The 21,899-nt window shown below is 54.3% G+C and overlaps 1 protein-coding gene across 2 annotated transcripts in view; it reads right to left on the bottom strand.

The window, feature by feature from the left end:
• Nucleotides 1-21,899, bottom strand: part of TRABD2B (TraB domain containing 2B) — a 221,284-nt gene that overhangs the window by 17,009 nt on the left and 182,376 nt on the right. Inside the window, exons 3-5 of one of the 2 annotated variants that reach the window (XM_061412056.1) lie at nt 21,108-21,254; nt 14,337-14,511; nt 1,122-1,212 (exon numbers count right to left, since the gene is read on the bottom strand). In XM_061412056.1, the coding sequence (XP_061268040.1) occupies nt 1,122-1,212; nt 14,337-14,511; nt 21,108-21,254 (413 nt within the window). The remainder of the gene's footprint in view (nt 1-1,121; nt 1,213-14,336; nt 14,512-21,107; nt 21,255-21,899) is intronic. The other variant, XM_061412057.1, reaches the window with a different exon arrangement.

Genomic DNA, 21,899 nt, shown 5'->3' with positions numbered 1-21,899 from the left:
GCACTTAGAACCCAGTACACAGTGGGTAGTCAATAAACATTAGCAATGATTATTCAGGGCTTCCCAGATGGCACTAGTGGTAAAGAGCTGACCTGCCAATGCAGGAGACATAAGAGATGCGGGTTCGATCCCTGGGTCGGGAAGCTCCCCTGGAGGAGGGCATGGCAACCCACTCCAGTATTCTTGCCTGGAGAATCCCATGGACAGAGGAGCCTGGTTACAGTCCATTGGGTCTCAGAGAATCGGACACAACTGAAGCGACTTGGCACACACGCACACATGATTATTCAAGCTTCTTTTGGACTCTGGGTTCATCAGGCACAAGGGCCTAAATTGCTTGGTGAGGTGAGGAAGGCTCCTGCTCAGGTTGGCCTGGTTTGGGATTCTGTCATTGTCTTTCAGGGCCGCCCAGCATGCGCTGACGCCTCTCCATGCCCAGCCTGTTGCTGGCACTGGGGACCACAGGTAAATCCAGCTGGCCTCTTCCCTTCGTTGGCTTCCAGCTTAGAGGGAGAAAGGAAACCCCACAGGAAGAGAGGATGGCCTCTATCTGGCTCTTTGGGCTGAGTGAGTGTGCCCTGGCAGGAAAGTCAGGGGTGAGAGACCTGGCCAAGAGACAGCAACAAGCAGGTATGTCAGAGGAGGTGATGAAGACAAGGTTTGGGTGGGGCTGAGACTCAGGGAAGAGGCCTGGCCACTGCCTGTTGTCACTATGGCCCCATCTCGATTCAAGGCCTGGGCATCCACCAGGTCTTCTAGGCAGCAACCCAGAAGTCCTACAGGGTCCCTGCACCCCACCGATCACCAGTCTCTAAGTCTTGAACATCTCTCAAGACTTAGTGCTCTGCCCATTCCCACCTCCACTCTTCCCCGCCATCCTGACCTCCTGCCAGGATTACACACCAGCCTCCTCCCGGTCTCCCCACCTCCAGCCTAGCCCCTACTCTTGGGTGCCTGGTGAAGGCTGGTCCCTAGGAGGCCCCAGAGGGAGACTCTGCCCTCCAGGCCTGAGCAGGAAGGCAGGGTATGGCCCTCCGTGCAGCACGTGGTCAGGCATGGCCTTCTGGACCAGCAGCAGTGGGCCAGCCAGTCCCCCGCCCCCAGAGGCCCTGGCTGCTTACCTATGGATGGTCTGCCCTGCGGGCGTGTGCTCCACCTCCAGCCCTGCCTGCCGAAGGACATCGATGACTGTGTTGTTCCCCAGAAAGTGACCTGGAACACAAGAGACAAAGTGGGCTCAGCCACATACCAGGTCACCGGTGATTGGAGAGAGCCCCAGGCCGACGGCCTAGGCCAAAGCCAAGGGCCAGACTCCCTGAAAGGCAGTGTGGTGTAGCTGGAAGATGGGCCAGTGCCACCCTGCCTGGATCCAAACCCCGGCTCTGTTGCTCATCAGTTGTACCGCCCTGTGCCTCAGTTTTCCCATCTGTAAAGTGGTAATGATTGTACTAGCAGCCTCGAGTGTTGTTGTAAGGACTCCAGGAACACTGGTTGGCATGCAGTAAAGGCTCACTGTGTTTCCTGTTTCATCACTGTCCCCCACACCATCGAGCTGACCCCAGCTGTGGACTGTCCAGGCAGGGACAGCTTCCAGGAGTCACACAGGGACCAGCTCTGAGAAAACATCCTCCAATAGGCCTCAAGGTCTAACAGGTTTACGGCTCATCTTTGTCAGTTCCACCAGCAACTCAAGTCTCCCTCCCTAGCAGGGAGATGGAGGCGGGGTTCTGTGTGTGCATGTCTGTCTCCTCACTAGACTCCAAGAGGCAAGGACCACGTGGCCACTGCCCCACACATGCTCAGCACGCGTTGTCTGGATCTAAGACTTTGAAGATTCGTTTGTTCACCATCTATCCAATATTTATGGATCACACACTGTGACCCATGCCCTGGGGTGGTCCCTGAAGACTCACTGAGGTGTAAGATTCTGGGGAAGGAGAAAGTAGTAGGATTCTGTGTGTTGGGAGACAGGCTTCCCAGGTGGCAATAGTGGAAAGGAACCCACCTCCCGGTGCAGGAGACGGCAGAGAGACGGGTTCAATCCCTGGGTCAGGAAGACTCCCTTAAGGAGGGCATGGCAACCCACTCCAGTATTCTTGCCTGGAGAATTCCATGGACAGAGGAGCCTGGTGGGCTACGGTCCATAAGGTCTCAAAGAGTTGGACATGACTGAGGCGACTTAGTACTCACTCGTGTGTTGGAAGGGGAGGGGGCTGGTCTCCATCTCACCTGCACCCCCTAACCATTCATCCGACAGACTTTTATGACACCCTTGCTGTGACCAGCCCCGGAGCAGACCCTGAGAACACAGAAGTGAATCATTTGACCCACCGCCCCAGATGAGACCAGGTTTGGCCCTCGGGCGGGATGCAGGTTTGAGATCCGGGAATACGGTGGAGGCTCTCCCAGGTTCCAGTTAGGGAGGCCCCTCGAGAGGCCAGTCCCTGCTGGGGGTTGGCCCCTCCTCCGAGCTGGTCCTCAGTCTCCCCACTGTTCAATGTAGGCAGAGAGGTGGTGGCCCTGCAGCCTCCCAGCCCGAGTCCTGCCTGCAGCCCCTCACCCGTGGGCACTTCGCTCCTCTCCTGCTCATCATTCACCCCAGAACCTGAGGGGAAATTCTTGCACTCTCACTCTAATTGCCTGTGATGGATGGTGACAGGTGGGAAGCTGGGAGGTCAGCATGTTGACAGCCCCAGGGAGATCCAGGGAGCAAGCACAGGAGGTGGACAGGCTGCTGGGAAACGGAGGGAGGGAGGTTGGGACTGCACAGTAGCTGGATGGGGAAGTGGGGCGGTGAACCCAGAAGCACCCCCACCAGCCAGGCCTATATACCTCTGGGCTGGCTTCAAGATGCCCCAGCAAGCCCCCCACCTGACAGTCGCCCTCTCTGTGACCTGCCACAGTCCCTGACATCCCACCTCTGGGTCACTGTGAACCACAGGTCTGGGAATGACCTGTGTCTTTGATGGAACCCCCCACACTCACTCTGGGGCCCTGGGCAAGCCCCTTACACCTGGACACTCTCAGGGTCTCTGTGGACAGGGAGGGACTGGGCTGCATCACATGCTCCCCTGGCTGCCACACTCACGGGGACTCCAGATACCCTTATGAAATTGTGCTCTCCCTCCCTCCTCCTCTCCCTCCTCTTCTCTACTTATTCATTGCATTTATCTGACAAACACCGAGTGAGTGCATATCCAGAGCTGGATGGTGGTGAACAAGTAGGGACCTGTTCAAGGCACTCATGGTCTTGAGAATCAAGGTCTTTTGATCCAGGGTATGCATGATGCTAAGGGAAGCACAGGAGGTGGTGCGGGCACTCAGGAGGCCTCTAATTCAACCTGGGGGCAGGGCAGACTTCCTGGAGGAGGCATCGCTAGCTGAGGGATGGGATCAGAGTTAGCTAGGTGAGGATGAGAGTGGGGCAGCGGCAGGCAGGGGTAAGGGCATGTGCAAAGGCTAGGAGGTCAGTGAGGCTCATCTGACCCAGTGAGCCCTGACCCAGTGTTAGGGTGGAACACAGAGGATTCTGCCAAGGCTGTGAGTCTCCCCTATGTGATCCCAGGCAATCGGCTGCCACCTGCCTCAGTTTCCCTGTATGTCAGATGGACCTGGGTCCCTGTGGCTGCCTTCTAAGGGAGGCTATAATAAAGTCCTAAGAGGCAGGAGGAGTGAACATCCTTTGGAAAAGCCCAACGTGCACCTTTGAGCAAGGGACTGAGCCAGTCCTGGGCTGGGGCCACCGAGTTGACACCACCCTTGCCTGCCCCCACGCGTGATTGGGCTGGAGGGGCACCCGGTGCGGCAGCCTCCAGTGCATAGGCTGTAGGAACTCCCTACCCGCAGCTCTCGGAATCCACTCTTGGCAGCAAAGGCCATTCCTTCCCTGCGTCCATGGAGACCCATTAAAGACAGGGGCCTCTGGGCCCCGCAGTGGTCCACACAGAAGACGCCAAGAGCCACAGGGAAAACAGGGCACCCCAGGCTGCATCGGAGCAGGTGGCCGTGTGGCCGCTCTGAAAGGAGCATTCCTGGAGCTGATGGAGGGGGCATTCAGAGGGGCCCAAGCCTTGTGGGACACTGGCTGGGTCCTGAGCACTGCCTGGCAACATTTCAGTGTCTGGTCTGTGTCCTGTCTGCTCCCTCAGCCTCAGTAGCTCCAGACCCTTACTGTGCATGGTAAGACCCCAAACAGAAGACTTCAGATACTTTGAGAAGTAGGAAGCAATCAGCAATTTTTTTTTCGAATTCCTATAAGCCTTACGGGCCTTCATCTCCTTCCCTCCAGGGCGGGGGGTGTCTGCCCCCTGCAAGGGGCAGCTCCTGCAGGAGGCCCCCTCCTATGGGGTTCCTGCCCCAGGACTGTCCAGCGGAAGCCCTCACTTCTGACCCCGGGTTCCCATCGCCACTCCCTTCCTCGCCCTCTTTGAGGCTTGGTGTCGCAGGACACCACAGCACTGTTCTGTCCTGTTTTCTTCATAGCTCTCACTTCTTCTTCTCTGTCCCCTTAGTGGGTTCCTCTTTCCCTTGCCTGATAAATGTGGGTGCCCCTGTGAACGCCGTCCACGGCCTTCTTTTCTTCTCACTCTATTCACAATCCAGGGAATGTGAATCCATCCATTCATATGGTTTCAGTGACCACAGTGCTGTCACTGAGATGTCCCTGACCACAGCTGCTATTCAGGACCCGCTGTCCTAGCCCGGACCCATTTGTCCAGTGGCCTCCTGAGCATCTCCCACCCAACTTCCCCAGAGCCTCACCCTTCCCTCCTGGGTGTGTCTCAGCTGAGCTCTGCTACCCTTGTCAGATGGATGCATCTTTGCTCTTCCTTCTCTCTCCTCATCCTCATACCATCAGTCACCAGAGTTCCCCAGATCCCTCTGAACCACGCTCAACCCTGGCCCAGGTCACCACCAAATTCTGCCAGAATCACTGCATGTAGCATCCTCCCCACTCTCTCCAGTTCACTCTCTTCACCGCGGCTGGAATGAGCTCCCCACACCTCAGAGCTGCCTCTGTCAGAACGAGTTCCCAACAAGCCCCTGGAGTGGAGACCAAGAGCTTTGAGAAGGCGAGGGACCGTGCCTGATCTATCTTTGTCCCCAAGGCTAAGATCAAATCTGGCACATGGTGGTGGCTTCATGAATGTCTGCTGAATGAATGAATAACAGGATCTGTTAGTCCATATCCTTTCCATGATCTCATCTTATCTCCAGGAGACCTGAGCTCGAGGATCCCCTCCCCTTGTAACCCTGCCCCGACCCCTTGGTGATGCTCCCCACAGAGCCTGGGAGCTTGGCTCAGAACAGCCCCAGCCAGGTCCTGGGGCATGATGTCCCAGGGGTTGGCAGACAGGGTTTGGGCTTGCCTCCAAGGTCACAAATCCTGAAAAAGGCACCACACCCATTCTGGAACCTGCAGGGAAGGTGTGGAAAGTTTCCAAAGGGGCCCCTCGGTGTCGGAACTTAGCCTGCTCAGCTTGCCCAGGCTCCCGGGGTCTCCTGGCCACCGCTCAGCAGCTCCTTCCAGCACTGACAGCTGCTCTCTGGCCAGCTCTCTGCAGGAAGGCACATCCCATTTCATTTACTGAGGCTGCGTGAACCAGAAGAGGAGGGCGGAGAGGGAGTGGGACACACAGAGCCACTGAGGCAGAGTGAGGGAGAGGGACACACAGAGAGAGGCAGAGAAAGGAGAAACACTCAAGACAGACAGGGGAGGGGGAGAGCTCCAGAACACAAGGAGACAGAGAGGAGAAGAGATGAGGTGACAGGGGCTGGGATGCAGGCTACACCTGAGACCCAGAGACAACAGTAGGGAGAGAAGGAAAAGCAGAGATGCCATGACAGCAAGAAAGATATACAAAGAGGGAGAGAAGGGAGAAAGAGATGAGAAGCAAAGGAGAATCCAGCAATGAAAACAAAGGGCATGAAGGAGAGACTGACACTGAGGGCATCAGGGAAGGCTTCCTGGAGGAAGAGCCCTGGAAGGGGAGGATTCAAACAGATATACGGGCTTGGGCAGGAGGGACAGGCAAGAGAAGGAACAAGGGCCTAGAGGAGGATTATAGGTTTGACAAACGGTGGGCTGGCTTGGTGCGTATGTCCCCTGACCCCACAAGCCAGAGCATCACTTAAAAGACATCATATACAGTCAGGGAAGGAGTTTGGCTCTGAATAGGCAGAGCTCCACAACATTTTAGTGCAGAGACAGTTTCCCCTTCTTCCAGGCATAAGCAGGCCTACGCCAGGGCACAAAGCTCAGTGAACGGAGCATAGGCTGGGCTGAGTCCCTATCCCGGGTTTCCCTGGTGGCTCAGTGGCAAAGAACCCTCCTGCCAATGAGGGGGAGACTCGGGTTTGATCCCTGGGTCAAGAAGATCCCCTGGAGAAGGAACTGGCAACTCACTCTAGCATTCTTGCCTGGAAGAGTCCCAGGGACAGAGGAGCCTGGTAGGCTACAGTCCATGGGGTTGCAAAGACTGGGACAAGACTTAGTGACTAAACAACAAGTCCCTACCCATCAGCTGGGCAGTCTGACAGCTCCCATTAGTCCTCTGAGACGAAAGAAAGGGTAGGACAGAGCTAATAATTCTGTCCGGAGGTTAGGACAGACCACCTGGCTCAACAGTCAACCAGCTTTGTGATCTCAGACAGTTGCCTTCCCTTCTCTAAGTCTCAGTTTTCCTGCAAAGGAATCTCCCATGATAGAATCTTCATGATTCTATCTTGTGATTACTTGAACATAACCTCCTCCTCAGTGAGTCTCTTGGGCCACAATAATTTTCAAACATTAATTCATTTCACCTTTGCAGCAGCCTTTCCAGGTACCCCCAGTTTACAGATGAGGGAACTGGACCTCAGCGAGTAGACAAGGCCTGCTCAAGATCACACAGCCAGCAAAGGCAAAGCTTGGACTTCCATCCAGAGATGTCCTAGCTCGCTGCATGGGCTGTACACCCACTCTGAAGTGCCGGTGGCTACAAGGGATCCCGAGCTCATGTTTTGGGGGCAGGGCATCATCAGAAACATGTGTCCCTTGCTGGGATCACCAGATCGGAGAGGAAAGTGTGTGAGTGTTCAGTGCAAAGAATATTCCAATTAACAGGGTAATTTTAAGACAGTGTTGGGGGGCCCGGCGGAGGGGAGGAGGGGGAACCAGATGTTCCCACAAAGGCTCCAGAGTAACATGGGCTCCCCTCGGCCAGCACACGTTTTCTCTCCAGTGAGTCCAACGGGTTTCCAATTTTCTCTTCCTAGAAGAGGGAGTCCAAGCCCATATTTATGTTCTGTCTGAAATTAATGCAAGGCGAACTTTTAAGTGCTAATCTCGCTGCCAGGATCAGTTGCTGGGTATCAAGCAATGGCAGTGTTTGTTTTCCTGAGGAAGTGTGGCAGGAGGGCTAGACGGATGAACCTGGGGGTGGACGGACGATGAGGGATACCCTGGGGCTTCGAATCTCCGAAGGAGGGTCCACCTGAGAAACTGGCAGCGCTGAGCTTTCCTTCTCCAGCTCTACCCAGGAAGGGCTGGACTGGGGCCTTGTCAGTTCTGTGAGGACGGAGATGATGTCTCCCTGCACCCAGTTTTGTGCCAGGAGCTGAGGCACATGGTCCCCACCCTGGAGGGCATCACAGTGCAGAGGGGAGACGGGCGCACAAACAATTGCAGGACAGAGTGAGCCAGGCGGCGGCGGAGGGGTGCCAGGGGCTACGGGGCTGAAGAGGAAGGGACAGGATGCAGCCTGGGGGAGGGGCCGGCCTCCTCCTTGGGCCCCCCTCTCGTCCCATGGTGAGGATGCAAGCCTGGGGTTTTCTGACGAACCTGTACCCTAAGGGCCTGAAGCCTCAGGGGTACCTAAAGGAAACCCTGTTCTCCTAGAATGCACCCCAGGAGAGCACCCTGTTGGCCAACACGTGGGCAGGGACACTTCCTGAGCTTCACTGTCTCTTGGAGCTGAGACTGGCCATGGGGGTCTCTCTCCAGGGTCCCAGCTGGGTCCTCAGGGGCCACCGAGCACTTCTGTCCTTGGATAGCCCTGCACTCCCCTGGAGGGAGTCCTGTTCCTGGGGGCTCTGGGCTTTGAAATAATACTGATGAGGCAAGAGCTCATGTGTGCTGAGTGATGGCACTGCACCATGTTTTGAGACACACACGTGCTGCCCAGTGATGCCAGGCTCCTCTTAGATGGACTCTGAGGGTCAAGAGAAGCCAAGTACCTGGTCTATCCAGGCTCCTTCCTGTGAGGAGAGGCACTGGGCTCCTCATGCAGGCAGTCTGAGTCTGAAGCCCAGACACTCTCTTCTCTTCCTGCCTTCCCCACATGTCCAGCAGGAGTGCTGAGCCCGAAGCTGACATTTGGGCCCCCTGGCTCACAGACAGAGCTCCAGCCTAGTCCAGAGTACAGGGTTGGCTCCAGTTAGGGACGAGCTAGCAGATGGGATGTTCGAACTGGCTGGATGCTCTGGGCTGAAACAGGAAGGGTGACTCTGGCCAAGGACTGCAGCCCAGAGCAAGCGTGCCAGCTGCCAGATGTGTATATGGTGGGGCGGCAGGGCCCTTTGAAACACCGTTGGAAATTCTGAAACACTTCTGGATGCTGTGTGGCCTCACGTTCCAAGGTGGAGTATGGCAGGTGATCGGCGTTTGCCCGGGAGAGGAGAAAAGTGGCTGGGTGTGTGCTGTTTGCTGGGCCCCTTGTTTCCAAGGTCTCCAGGGCCCCACGTGAGCTGTGTGTGCTCTTCTGTGCTTGGCTATGAGCGCTGAGGGGTTTTGTTCTGGAGGCACCCAAGTGGACAACCAGTGGGGGAAGGAGGTGGGTATGGGCCTTGTCCTGAGGACTGTGGGGATGAACTGGAAGAGGAACTGGAAGGCAGCTGAACCTGCATCAGGGAAATTTCAACCAGCCAGTTCTCACCTCCTCCAGGAAGCCTTCTCTGACTTACCTTCCCTCCTAGAAGAGTAGATGACAAATGTGCTAAGCATGAACAGAGTTGTATTAGGAAATCCTGGGGGACTGGGGGAATCCCAAAGAGGAGGTCCAGGCAGGAGAAGGGAAGGGCATTCTCAGGTGAACAGAGTAGCAGCTAAATGACTTTTTGGTGGAGACTGCCTGTCAGGAAGAACGGCCTAGTCATTGTTGACCACTGTTTCACTCAGTTCTAAGATTCTTGCTCTACTTATCTGTACCTCGATTTATCCACCCACCAAAGGGAATAATCAATATCATTTTGTCTCCCTCCAAGAGGCACTGAGGACATGAGAGCCACATGAACTGATGGATATGGGTGTTCTTCAAGCAGGATGGTGCCCACTCTCCAAGGAGCAATGGCTGCTGTTATTAATTTTTAAATGTTACTGGTGTTCAGTGTGTTTGGTTTCTGTCTCTCCCTTCCTCAAGCCCAAGTCTTCATCATGAATCAACTTCTGTGTCTTGGCCCCATCGGTGTGTTTCTGGTTATGGGTCTGCTTCAGCTGGGGTGTGAGAGAGGCTGGCCTGCTCTCGGGGTAACAGGTACAGCACCTCTGTCTCTGGTGCTCCCACAACCTGGCTTTAGACTCTTCAAACCCTGCTTTAGATTTGAAGAAGCAGATTAGGTTTGAAGAAGCAGAAGCTTGGACTTCCGCTTCCTTGGTAGGGGGCAGGTGGCAACAGTCCCACGTGGAGGGATTTCCAGGCCCTGGAGGGCTCTTAGCCCCATCCTCCTTCCAAAGAATTCAAGAGTGATTGACGAAAACTCTGTGAGAGGGTTAGAATGCTACGATGATGGAAGGCTGGGATATCAGAACCACATAATCTTGGAACAACAGGCTGTTAGGGTCCAAGGAATTTGGAAAGTCAGAAGTTAGAATTATATTCAGATTGTTGCATGCTAGGGTTACAGGATATATGATAACCACTGGCTGTCAGAATTCAAAATGAACAGGCCCTGCAGGTTAACTGGTCTACCCTTTACTTTGGCTCCTGTCTCCAGCCCAGCTCTGCCAGCCAGCCCCTACATTATGCACTCTGTTCCAGATTCTATCTTCAGAAATGGTGGGTGAGGGGGAAACAATACAGTTACCAACTTTCCACTTTCCCGAGGGCCTCTGAAAGCCCCATTTGTCTCATATCACCATCATTTTTTTTTTTAAAGCAAAAGATGTTTATCTTCAAACACAGTAGAAAGAAGATGATTTCAGAATATAAGATAAGCTTATAAACTGAATGTTTCATTAATAAAAAATTCACCACCTTGTACTTATTTTTCTCAGTTATGTGGAGACCAGAGGAAATCCAGGGACACACTTGGCTCTTTGAGGACCCTCAGGCTCACTTGCCAAACTGCATGGGCCCGGCATTTGGGAATCAGCCCTTCTTTCTCCCAACCCCAGGCCAATATACCCTTCCAAGGCAGGGGCCTGGATCCTTTCAGAACATCTGAGGTTGCACCCTGGCCACAGCCACCTCACAGGGAGGCGGGACTTCCATCTGGGCCTGTTTAGAGTTGTCACACATGTGCACACCCTTACTGCCCCTGAACCTGCTGAATAACCTCCAGAAGAGGTCAAACAGCGCCTGGATACAGAAACATCACAGACACCAAGGACAGTACTCTTCTATGGGATGTGCCAGATAGAAAGACACTTTCCCACAATATTGTCAACCTTTCTGGAAGTACACAGCAAGGGCACCATGTCTGGCAGGTGGGGAATGGCCTGGAAGAAGACCCAAGAGGCCAGGATTCAGGTTGAAGGTCTGCCTGCCTGTGGCCTTGAGGAAGCCATTCATCCTCCCTGGGCCTTATTTCTACCTACAAAATGAGTATAATAGCTCCCATCTCCTGGGATTATTGCACAGAGCAGGGGTGATGCCATCTAAGAGCCTGGAATGGTGGGGCTGGCCCTCAGTAGAGCCTTTCGGATAAGGGTCCATCCACCGCAGTAGAGAGTTTAATGCCGCTACCTAAAGCACGTCTGGCACGGTCCAATGAGGCAGGTGTGTTATCCCCATTTTACAGATGAGAGACTGAGGTCTTGGAGGTGAAATGGCTTATAATTATGTTTCTGTATCCTAAGCTATTTCCTAGGGACATCCATGAAACTGGATTGAGAAAACTTTGCATGAGCAGACGCCTGTTGGGGGATAGAGAATCATATTTCCAGGGGTACAGACCCTCCCTCCCACAGCCACAGGGGCCCTGTACCTCCTTTGAGGGCTGGACAGGGCATGGGCCCTAAGTGAGGCTGACTCAGGTCCCCAGTGCCTGGGGGTTGCGGAAGGCCTGAAATGGAACAGGCACCCAGAGGGTGCCCTGGAGCGGGGGAACCTGTAGTTTGCAGACCATCGAAGAGCGCTTAGCCTGTCCCTGCATATACATCCTCAGCCTGCCAAAGGACATGGGACTCAGGAGCTACATGGACATAAGGACACAGCGAGGCAGGCATGGATTTTTGTCACCACGAGTTACGTAGGATGGGTCCCATGCCATCACACTGACTGTCACAGGTCCACTCAGCTGGCTCCCTGCCTGCCTGTGAGAGCAGAGCCCCTGACCACAGCTCCAGAACCAGGCACTCGTCCTGGCTCTACCCCCAACTCGCCATGAGCTTCACCCATGTCCTGGCCTCTGTGGAACTCAGCCTGCCCATGGCTGCGATGAGGTGGGCAAGCTTGAGCTGGAGGCTGAGTCCAGCTTTGAAATTCTTAGGATAAGGGTAAAAGTGCAGCACTGAACAGGACTTCTGCTCCAGGTATAGCTGAGCCAGAACTGGCAAGATTGGCCCACAACCTGGGCCCGCTGCTACAGGGCAGAGGGTCTCTGAGAGCCAGGGTGGGGCTCCCACTGCCCTGGCTTTACTGCTGGCCTAGCCCAGGAGACCAGGACTGGAGGATCTGGTCAACATTCGTCCATCTATTCCTCCCTTCACTCATACATTTCTCCATATGTTCATCGAGCTTAAAACTGTTAGGTGCTACTAAAAACACAGGGATGATTAAGTGGAGTCTGCCTTCCCGGAGTTCAGGGCACGGGTGGGAGACAGACCCAGCACCGCTCACCCACTCCACTGTGGGAAGCAGACTGGAAGCAGGGAGAGGACCAGGAGTCTGGAGCTGATGGAACTGACTGGGCCAGGACAGTGGTTGGGAGGATGGACACAGTAGACAGGTGTGAGGTCTTTTGGGTGGTCTGTCAAAAGAACTGATCATGAATCAGCGAGATTTCAGAGACAGGGAAGAACCTGAAGGCCGGCAGGAGGCGTGCATGCTGGCCTGTGCCTGAGTGGACACTTGTGCCCTTTGGGCTCGGGGTTTCAGTGTCAGGGGCTGCCCAGGCCATTGTGATTTTTCAGCTCTAGGCTCTCCTATTTCTACACTCACAGAAAGGAGCTGCTGTTAGCCACCTCCAGCCCATGGGTGCCTGGTCCTGAGCCTGGGGGAAGGTGGGGCAGCATTCGTGCAGAATGCTGGTCCCTAACTGGCCTCCCTCAATGACTGGGATCTCTAGGGGCTTCTCTTAGGCCAGGGGAGGAGCCTGGGGGCTAGCTGAGTTCCGAGTGGTTCCTCTTTCATGGTCAGCTGTGGGCCTTTCCAGCCCAGGGACTCTGCCTATATGCCCATGGGGGGAGGGCTGGGATGGTGAGTGAGGGAGGGGTGAGCTAGGGAGCTGGGCGAGGTCCCCAGCAGGCGTCCTGCAGTCAAAGTCCTGCTTCTCCTGCTTCCTTCAGGAAGCCTCTCCCACTGCTACAGGAATCCCTCCCGATCCTCAGAAGTCTGTTTTATAGCTCCTGGAATCACAGATGGCCCAAGTGAATCCTGGCTCTCTGTACTTAGATGAGTAAACTGTCGTTGCCCAAGTTGGGGACAGAGGCCACATCAGGCCATGGAACAGCCTCAATGCGAGCCCAGAAGTCTCTGTCCAGTTGCAGGTGTGGCCCTAAAGAGGCCATCACAAAAGTCCTGTGTTTCTGAGGCCCTCCCGTGTGCCTCTCCTGTGCTGGGGGCTGCAGGGAGGGGAGACCACTGGAGATGCACGAACCCTGGCTCTTGCCCTTTAGCTATTCGGAGTTGAATGAGTGAGGATGGGGAAGACTTCCAGTAATGAATCAGGATGTCCATAAAAGCCCTTCTGTGTTAGATAGACTGCTTGGCTTGATCCAACTCAGCCTGATGTAGGCAGGCAGCGTGTGGGTATTCAGCCAGGGTAGGGAGGAGAGAGAGGGCAGCCAACCACCTTGTTTAATTCTCACAAAACAGGAGGTGAATTCATTCAGCCCAAACTGCCAGTAACATGAATAAGAAGAAATAACGTTTGTCTTGCAGCTCTGGAGCAAAAGCTGACAAGGAGGTAAATGCGGTATCCTGGTCCCAATGTGGACAGCGCTGTCCTCAGCAGACAGCCATGGAGAAGAAGGAAAGAAAGAGTGAGAGAAAAGAAGCAGGAGACAGAGAAGAGAGGAACAGGGAGAGCGAGGCTGAGCAGGTCCCGCAGCTGAGAATCCGGTGATGATAAAACTTGTATTTATCGTCATCATCATAATGATGCCGACAACTGTGGCTGCCCCTGAGTTACTCCGCCATGGTACTGATCTTTATGACTCTTCTACAAGATGTGTGTGGGTGCTACGTTGCTTCAGTCACGTCTGAGTCTTTGTGATTCTAGGAACTGTAGCCCATCAGGCTACTCTGTTCATGGGATTTTCCAGGCAAGAATACTGCAGTGGGTTGCCATTCCCTTCTCCAGGGGGTCTTCCTGACCCAGGGATTGAACCTCTGTCTCCCTGTGTCTCCTGCATTGGCAGGCAGGTTCTTTACCACTAGAGTCATCTGGGAAGGTAGGTCTTTTCAACTCATCACATAATTATTGCCATCACTGCCCACTCATAGAAGAGAGACTTGAGCCTCTGAGAAGTCCTAGAGCCTGCTGAGGCCATGCCACCCAGAGGGGGCTGGGATCTGAAGCCAGGGCTGTGGGATGCCAGAGCTGCCCTCTCCCCGACTGGGCCACGTGGCCCTCACCATCTTGGCCTTTGCTCCGCAGGGTAGGGCCAAGGCTGGGCTGGACACTGGGAGCTGGCATCAGTTCTGGCCTCTCAACATGGCCTCCGGGGCATAAAGCTGCCACAGAAGTCGCCCTGCTCTTGGCAGCAGTCACTGCCCTTGCCCATGGGGACTGTTAGAACAGAACCCTAGACCAGAGTTAGAGGACTTGCTTTGGATCCCAGCTCTGCTGAACACTAGGTGGCTTTTCCTGCTCTTTCTGGGCCTCAACTTTTCCCTTTATAAAGTAGACAGCCCAGCAAATTTCTCAGCCCTGAAGGATTCTGCAGACAATCCCTTCCCCACTCCGGCCCAAACCTGCTCCGAAGGCAAAGAAGCAGATCTTGTCTTCATTCTCCTGCAGGAGCGTCATGACCCTCTTCCCCATGCGCTCATTCCTCTTGTAGATGAGCTCCTGGCGGAAGTAGCTGTCAATCTCCTGGGCTGTGACCTGCTCGTGCGGCGGGAGGGTGGTGTTGATAAAGTTGGGCAGCTGTAAAGGCAAGACAGAGGCTGCCTTCAGTTCTTTCTGGAGCAAGGAGGGCTTCTAATAAGCACACACAGCCCAGTGTGGGGCCAGGTTGAAGTGAAAAGCAAAGTATTAGTCTCTTTAACTCGTGTCCGACTCTTTGAGACCCCATGGACTGTAGCCCACCAGGCTCCTCTGTCCATGGAATTCTCCAGGCAAGAATACTGGAGTGGGTTGCCAAGCCCTTCTCCAGGAGATCTTCCTGACCCAGGGATTGAACCTGGGTCTCCTGCTTTGCAGGCAGATTCTTGACTGTCTGGGCTACTTACCTTTATTAAGGTAACTGATGTTTTTCATCAATTCCAAGATGCTTTGAGATGACTGTTGTTATCCCAGTTTTATGAATAAAGGAAGAAGAGCACAAGGTCCAGAGACAGGTGGAGAGTCACACAGCTAACGGAATAGCAGAGCCAGGCTGGGAGCCCCGGATGCCGCCCTCACTCAGCGTATCACTCCTGCCTTGTTGAACTTCAGCCTCTAGACACTGAGGTCATGAGGCTCTCCCTGTGGCACTGAGCCTGTCACTGGCATGAACAGCGAATCTGGTTCAGCAGATTTTCAGGTGTAGCGGGTCAGCTGAGCTGCCTGCCTGGTATAACAGAAAGGCTGACCTGGGCTTTGGCCCTGTTCTGATGCTGTGGGACTTTGGCCAAGTTACTAAACTTTTCTGAGTCCCAGTTTCCTCATTTACAAGGTGGGACTGACGATATTGCAGCAGATTGCATGACATGATGGGTGCTGTCATGGACACCTTTTAGCCCATCCCCCTCCAAAGAGGTTAGAGGAGGGGTCATAGCCTTTGGTTTTCCCAATGTATGAGCACTAGCTGACTACTTTCCGTTGCCACCACTATCTTCCCATCCCCAGCTCTGCCACTTCCCAGGGTGTAACCCAAACCCTCCATCCCTCCTTGAAAACTTCAGCTCCAAGACCAAGGCCTCCTCCCATAATGATGGCTTGTTCAACACTCTGGCTTGGAACTATCCATATTTCCTGGCTCTCAGTCCCATGTCCACACCCAGCCACGTGGTCCAAGGCCAGCATCTCTGACATGTTCTTGAACGAGGCACAGAGCTCCTTGAGTTCAGGGACAGCACGTGTGTCATTCCTAGGCCCTCAATGCCCAGCACAAAGTCGGTGACCAGCACAGGTTTCTGGAGCCTTGAATATAAAGATGTGCCGTCCTTCCCCACTCCCACTGTATTGCCTCTCTAACCTGGATGGTGGATCCAGTGCTCCAGGACTGTGTCCTTCAGCGTGTGGGTGGTAGGAGAGGAAGCCATGGACCGAGGAACCTGAGGCCATGAATCAGAATGAACCCTCTTTCCCCGCAACCCACTGTGCCACTCTAACCTTCAAGCCCTTGCTCACAGAATGTCTTCTGTGTACCTGGAGTCCCCCCTTTCATCACTCTGTCTCCACCAACCCAGGCCCAAAGCACAGACCCAAGGCCTAGATGACTGGTGGACCAGCAGATGGAGCGTGTGGCATGAGAAGACTAATTTCCTGCAGGTTTCAGCCCAGTCACATGGCTTCTAGAGTCGCTGATGAGTTTTCAACCCTTTTTCTGAGGAAAATGGTGGTATCCATGGAGGCTGAACCCAGAAGGACTCAGGGGAGGCTGGGACCTCTGCCTCTGCTGTCTGCTGGCCAAGGATGAGTACATTCCCCAAGAGAGAGGGGAGGGTCTTCTCTGCCAGAAAGGCCTGGTATGCTGATCTAGGAGGAACAAGACAATGATGTGACGGGTGTTCCCTACACTTGAGCAGTGCACAACCTGGTGAGCAGTGTGCAACCTGGTGAGCTGTATGCAGCAGCTCTCCGAGCGCCCATCAGGGCCAGCAAAGAGTCGGTGCTTGCAGACTGTTTGGTAAATGGATACATGAAGGAACAGAGTTCTTACTCCCTCCCCTAATCATGGAAGAGATGCTTGGCAGCCCTGACAAACTGGGCCACGCCTGGACTTCATGCCACTATAGGAAACAGACTTCTGAGTGGGGCTGGAGCACAAGAGAGACTGACTCAGAGGGGTTATTCCTGGAAACATGGCTCTCACAGGCTCCTCTCCATTCCCTGTGTATGGAAGAGAATGTGGGACAATGTTGTACCAAACGATAACTATTTTTCAATGGGTGAATGTGTGGATGAATGACTAGGCTTGCAGGCAACGGCTCTGGAGATAGTGAATGCAAGTCCTGAGGTCAGACAGCCCGGTCAGCTCGGGCTGGAACCCCTCTTTTGCCATTTACCAGTTGGGTGGCTACCGTAACTTATAAGTTACTTGGCCTCTCTGAGACTCAGTTTCCAAACTGGTCACATGAGCGCTATTTACATTGTCATGGTAGAAAGGAAATCTGACTAAACATCAGTACAACTAACTCAGGATGGAGCTGGCTCCCTCATCTTTCCCCTCTGATGGCAGAGGCTACAGCAAAGGGCGGCCTTGCACAGAGATGGAGATGACAGAAAGATGGCCTTCAGAATCATCGGAGAGCATGAAGGCAGCGTTCTGCTTCCCTTCCCTTCTTCCAAGGGTCCAGGCATATGCCTTCTTCCTGGGACCTGCGATGTGTCCAGCCCTCTCTCCTTGGCTCCCTAAACATGAGTGTGCATCTGTGAAAGCTGAATCTCCATCCATTCCTTATGGAGATTTACTTTTTAAAAAAGAACAAGAACCAGAAAGTCCAATGTCAAAGTTGTGAAAAGGCTGGGTTAGCCATTTGGTTCCCTGAGCTGCCCAGCAGCTGGCTGATATTCTCTGCGTGTTTCATGCTGATGGGCCCTGGCTCCATGCCAAGGATGAGGCCTGGCTGGATGGAAGCAAATTAATGATGTCATTAGGTTTGTTGGGAGCCTTAAATCTCTTGCAACAAGTTCAAGTGCAGAACGTACGAAAAAATTTTAAAGAGGATGTGCCAGGTCCCCAGGGCCCTAGAATGATGGATCCAAGGTGGAGTGATGAGTAGATGGGCCTGGCAGAACTGGAACAGGGTTGTGAGACTCCCCTGACCCTCAGCGAGGATTGGGTGGTTTAGAGGTAAGTGCTCAGGTCTGCTAATGTCACAACCTCACCCCTTCTCTTTATCTTGTCCATCCATAGACACCTTCTAAGAACTTCCATGGGTCCAGTTCTTGGTCCACTTAGGAGGCCAGAGAAACCTCGGTCCAGAGAAACCTCAGACTGGGTCTGCTGCCCTGGATGAGTCTCATGGTCAGTGGGGGGATCAGAAGATTGGGGAATGTGTGCTTTCAGAGGACAGTGAGTGATGTGGGAGCATGGACGAGGCCCCTAATAGGGTGGCCATGTGTCTTGGTTTGCCCAGGACAGTCCTGGTTAATGGCGAGGGTAGATTGCTGCATGCTAATTAATTATTCTGACTCAATTATATTTGACCTTTCACTCTCAAAAGTATCTGAATATGAATTATATATATATATATATATATTTATTTATTTATTTATTCTACACCTAATACAAGCTAGGGGGCTCAGAGAAGGCTTCCCAGTGGATTGCCCTGCTGATCTGGGACACTGACAATGCTAATGATAGGAGAGCGGCGGGAGGCCAGGGCCTCAGCCATTTCTGAAGGTGGGATGTGGGGTTAGGGGGATGAGGTGAAGCAGATCAAGAAGCAGACCAAGCGTGAGGTGTGCCTGGTCCCTGTCTGCCAGAGTTACCATCCTGGGCCCTGCATCAGTCCAGCCCCGGCCTCCAAAGGCTGCTCCAGCAACCTCAGCACTGCAGCCAGAGGCAACTTTCTGACCACATTTCTGTCTGGCTTAAACACCCCAGGAAGTTGGCCCCTCAGTGAGCATTCTCACTCCTACATGGTCTGCCCTCTGCTTTCTGGTAATTCCTCAGGACCTCCCACCATCCTGAGCACTGGCCACGCAGCTGGCTCTGCTTGCCAGTTCCTGCCTTCATCTGCATCTGGCAGACTCTACTCTCAAGCCTGGTACTCAAGACTCTACTCTCACATCACCTTCTCCCTGAAGGCCTGCCCAACTGCAGGTGATGACCGCTCCCCTCCAGCCCCTGGGTCCTGCAAGGCCTCCATCTGCAGAGCCCTTCTCTGTTAGCACATGGGCCCTGGATTTAGTGTGGATACCCTGACGTCAGGCTTGTCTGTGTCTGGGGGCAGGGCTGCCTAGTCCCTTCCGTGAGGGCTAGACTCTGTCTGTGCACCCTGGGTTGCTGTTCTAATCTGGGTGGGCGAATCTACCTGTGCCCTCTCACCCACTTCAAGTATAGGCACTGCGAAGAGACCCTCCAAGGCAGTTCACCTGCCAGAGATGTGTCAGTGGTTCTGGGCACAGGCGCAAAGAAAATCTGAGCTTGTCAGGCCTGGGGGTCACCCCACTCTTCCCTGTCTCAGTTGAGTGTTATGCTGTCTGTGGCCACAGATCTGTCTTGCACATCCCTTGCCCCAGGTTCCCCTCAAGCATACAGCTCCCTGGCTGCCCAGGGCTCATCAGCCTCTGCCCAGCAGAGAATGCAGGGTCAGGCTCTATCATGGGGTGAGTGGCTGGTGATGCAACTGTGAGCCTTGTGCTGCCAAGGTTCTCCTCCTTCTCTCCTCCAGGAGTGAGAGTCAGAGCACCCGGAATCCCAGCCTCCTGTGCAGGGCCTCCGGATCCTCCCTCCTGCACTCTGCACCAAGCACAGCACACACCTGCGTTTGCCCTTGTGGCATTGCTCACTAATATTTGCTCTGTGCCACAGCCTGTGCAGGGCAGCCTGACGAGAGTGGGCCAGACGCCCTTGCTCTAGTGGGGTCCCTGGTTATGCCTCTAGCCTAAACTCTCACCTCTCCTCCCACTCTCTCTTGCCTCCAGCTCACCAGGATGGTTTCCTCCACTGGCACATTCTTCTGCCTCCTGTCTGTGGCCAAGGCAGGTTTCTTCTCTGACCTTTCATCTTGCAAGAATGTTTCCATCTCTGCCCAGCCCTGCTCCACCCCTACCTCCAAGCCCACCTAAATCCCTGCTCCTGCTATGGGCTCCAAGGTCATCCTCCACTCTCCCCTGTAGCAAGGGTCATGCTTTGTGCCATTGCTTGTTGAATCTCCCCTTTTCTCTTAAGAGACTCCCAGCCCTCTGAAGGCAGCTGTCTCTGGCTCCCTGCCACATCCCTTTCCATATCCCTGTGACTGGCATTTATAAATTATTTCTTTCATTCATCCAATATTTACTGAGTACTGTTCTGTGCCAGGCTTATTATCAGTGAATAAAACAGACCCCAATTCTTGCTCTCAGGGAGTTTATGCTGTAGTGGGAATGGACAGACAACAAATAATCACTGATCAATGAATCGAGATATGTAAGTGTGCGAGAAGATGATAAAAAGCCATGAAGGAAAAGTGGAGCAGGAGAAAGGCGACAGGTGGGGAGGTGGGAGGTAGGCTGCAATTCTAGACCAGGAAGTTGGGCTTCCTCACTGAGACGACAACATGTGAGTTTCTATCTTGAAGGTAGAGAGGTGGTGAGCCATGGTGATAGCTGGGGAAAGGCCTTTCCGGCACAGCAAATAGCCAGTACAAAGACGAAGTGTGCAAGTGGGCTCATGGGTCAGCGGGGAGGCCCATGTAGATGGGGGAGGCGGAGGACATGGGGTGAGAGACACCTGGTCCATCACGTGAAAGGTCACGGAGCCGTGCAGGTCCTCACAGAGATTCTAGCTTTACCCTGAGAAAAATGGGGAGCAATTGCAGTGTCCTGAGCAGAGAGATGGCCTGTTCTGACTACTACAGCTGCCTCTCGAATGAATGGATTACTGAGCACCAGATGCAGAAAGCACAGGGGACCTCGAGGTGCCCAGGAGAATATCTAAATCCTTCTGGGGCATCAGAGTGGTTTGGAAGAGATGACCCTAGACCACGGCCACGCGGGAGGAAACCCAGAGGGAGGAGGCTGAACAAAGGCAGAGCAGTGGGCAAGGGCAAGGTGCGGGGAGGGCTACGAGTGGCAGAGACCCTCAGAATGAGGCCTGTGTGGCAGGGTCCTGGGCTGTGATGAGGTCCATGGCGGGTAGGGTACGGACGGGGGCCCTGACTGCCTACGAAGTATCTCAGAATTATCCCAAGGGAACAGACCTGGTGGAGCCATGCTCCGCTCCTTGACTCCCTCCTACCGTCTGGCCAGCCTGGGGTTAATCTTTGCTCTAGGACTCGAATCGAGGCAGAGCACCCTGGACTGGACTCAAGCCCAAGCTCTGAGCACCTGTGAGCTTTCCCTTCCCTGGACTTTAATCTCCCCAGGTGCTGCATGGAGCCTGGATGAGGGTTCCCTATCCTTAGGTAAGCTTCCAGGGTCTAGGTCCCAGAGCCACACACACCAGGCTCAAGTGGGGCTCTTGACAACATGACAACTAAGCGGTGTGGCCTTGAGCAAGTCTCTTCCCCTCCCTGAGCCTCAGTTTCCCCATCTGTAGCAGGGATGCCAACAGCTCCTGCTCACCAGCTGCATCTGGCACACAGTAGGTGTCTAATAAATGCCTTCCTAGAAGCCTTGGTTATACTGGCGCCCTGGAAGCTGCCTGGGCCCGGGGAGAGAAGCCTCACCTGGGAGGTGTCGTGGTTGAAGATGACGGCGTTGAGGTCCCCGCAGTTGTAGTGCTTGATGAGGTCTTCGGTGGTGTAGGGCGCCTGCAGGCTCCCAGCCCGCACGCTCTCGTGCTGCAGCAGAGTCTGGTTCAGGGCGAACAGCACCTAGGCAGAGGAGGACAGGAGTCAGGGCTGCACTCACGGCCCCTGGCTGAGTCCCTGACCCCTCAAGGGAGGGCCCTCCACCCGCTGGACTTTGGGGCCACAGGCCTGAAACAGGGTGTGTGAGAATGAGGGGAGCCTGACGTGAGCTGGTGCTGCTCGAATGCTCCACGGCCTTCGCTCTTCACTCCCTGGCCTCTCACCACACTCGGCCTGCTCCCGTCCCCAGCCCTTTGCCCTCACTGGTCCCCACTCCTGCTCTGGGCATCAACTTAGCGAAGAAGGTGGCAAAGGGAATCCTAGTTGCATCAGGGTTTTGGAGTGATGGGTGAATTTTTTCCTGACTCTTTTCTTCTGTGCTTAGAAAAGTTCTAGAAGAAGCACAAACTCATTTTGGAATCAAAAAGCACCCCAAACACAGCAAAACAAACAAATGAACCAGAAACCAGAAAGCCCATTAGATATCAAGGCCCAACCCAAATGCTACCTCCTTCAGGAGCCATCCTTAAACCGGGCAGAGGGCTTAGGAGCCGGGACCTGAGTCAGATCCGTGTTGCCACTCAGCACGTGTTTCCTCCAGCCCCTCTGTGCTCTGGGCCACCATGCCAGGCCCTGGGGCACAGCTATGCCCAGCCAGACCGGATGGCA

This window comes from Bos javanicus, chromosome 3, assembly GCF_032452875.1.
Source record: "Bos javanicus breed banteng chromosome 3, ARS-OSU_banteng_1.0, whole genome shotgun sequence".
Lineage (NCBI taxonomy): Eukaryota > Metazoa > Chordata > Mammalia > Artiodactyla > Bovidae > Bos > Bos javanicus.
This window is presented reverse-complemented; position numbering and strand designations above follow the sequence as displayed.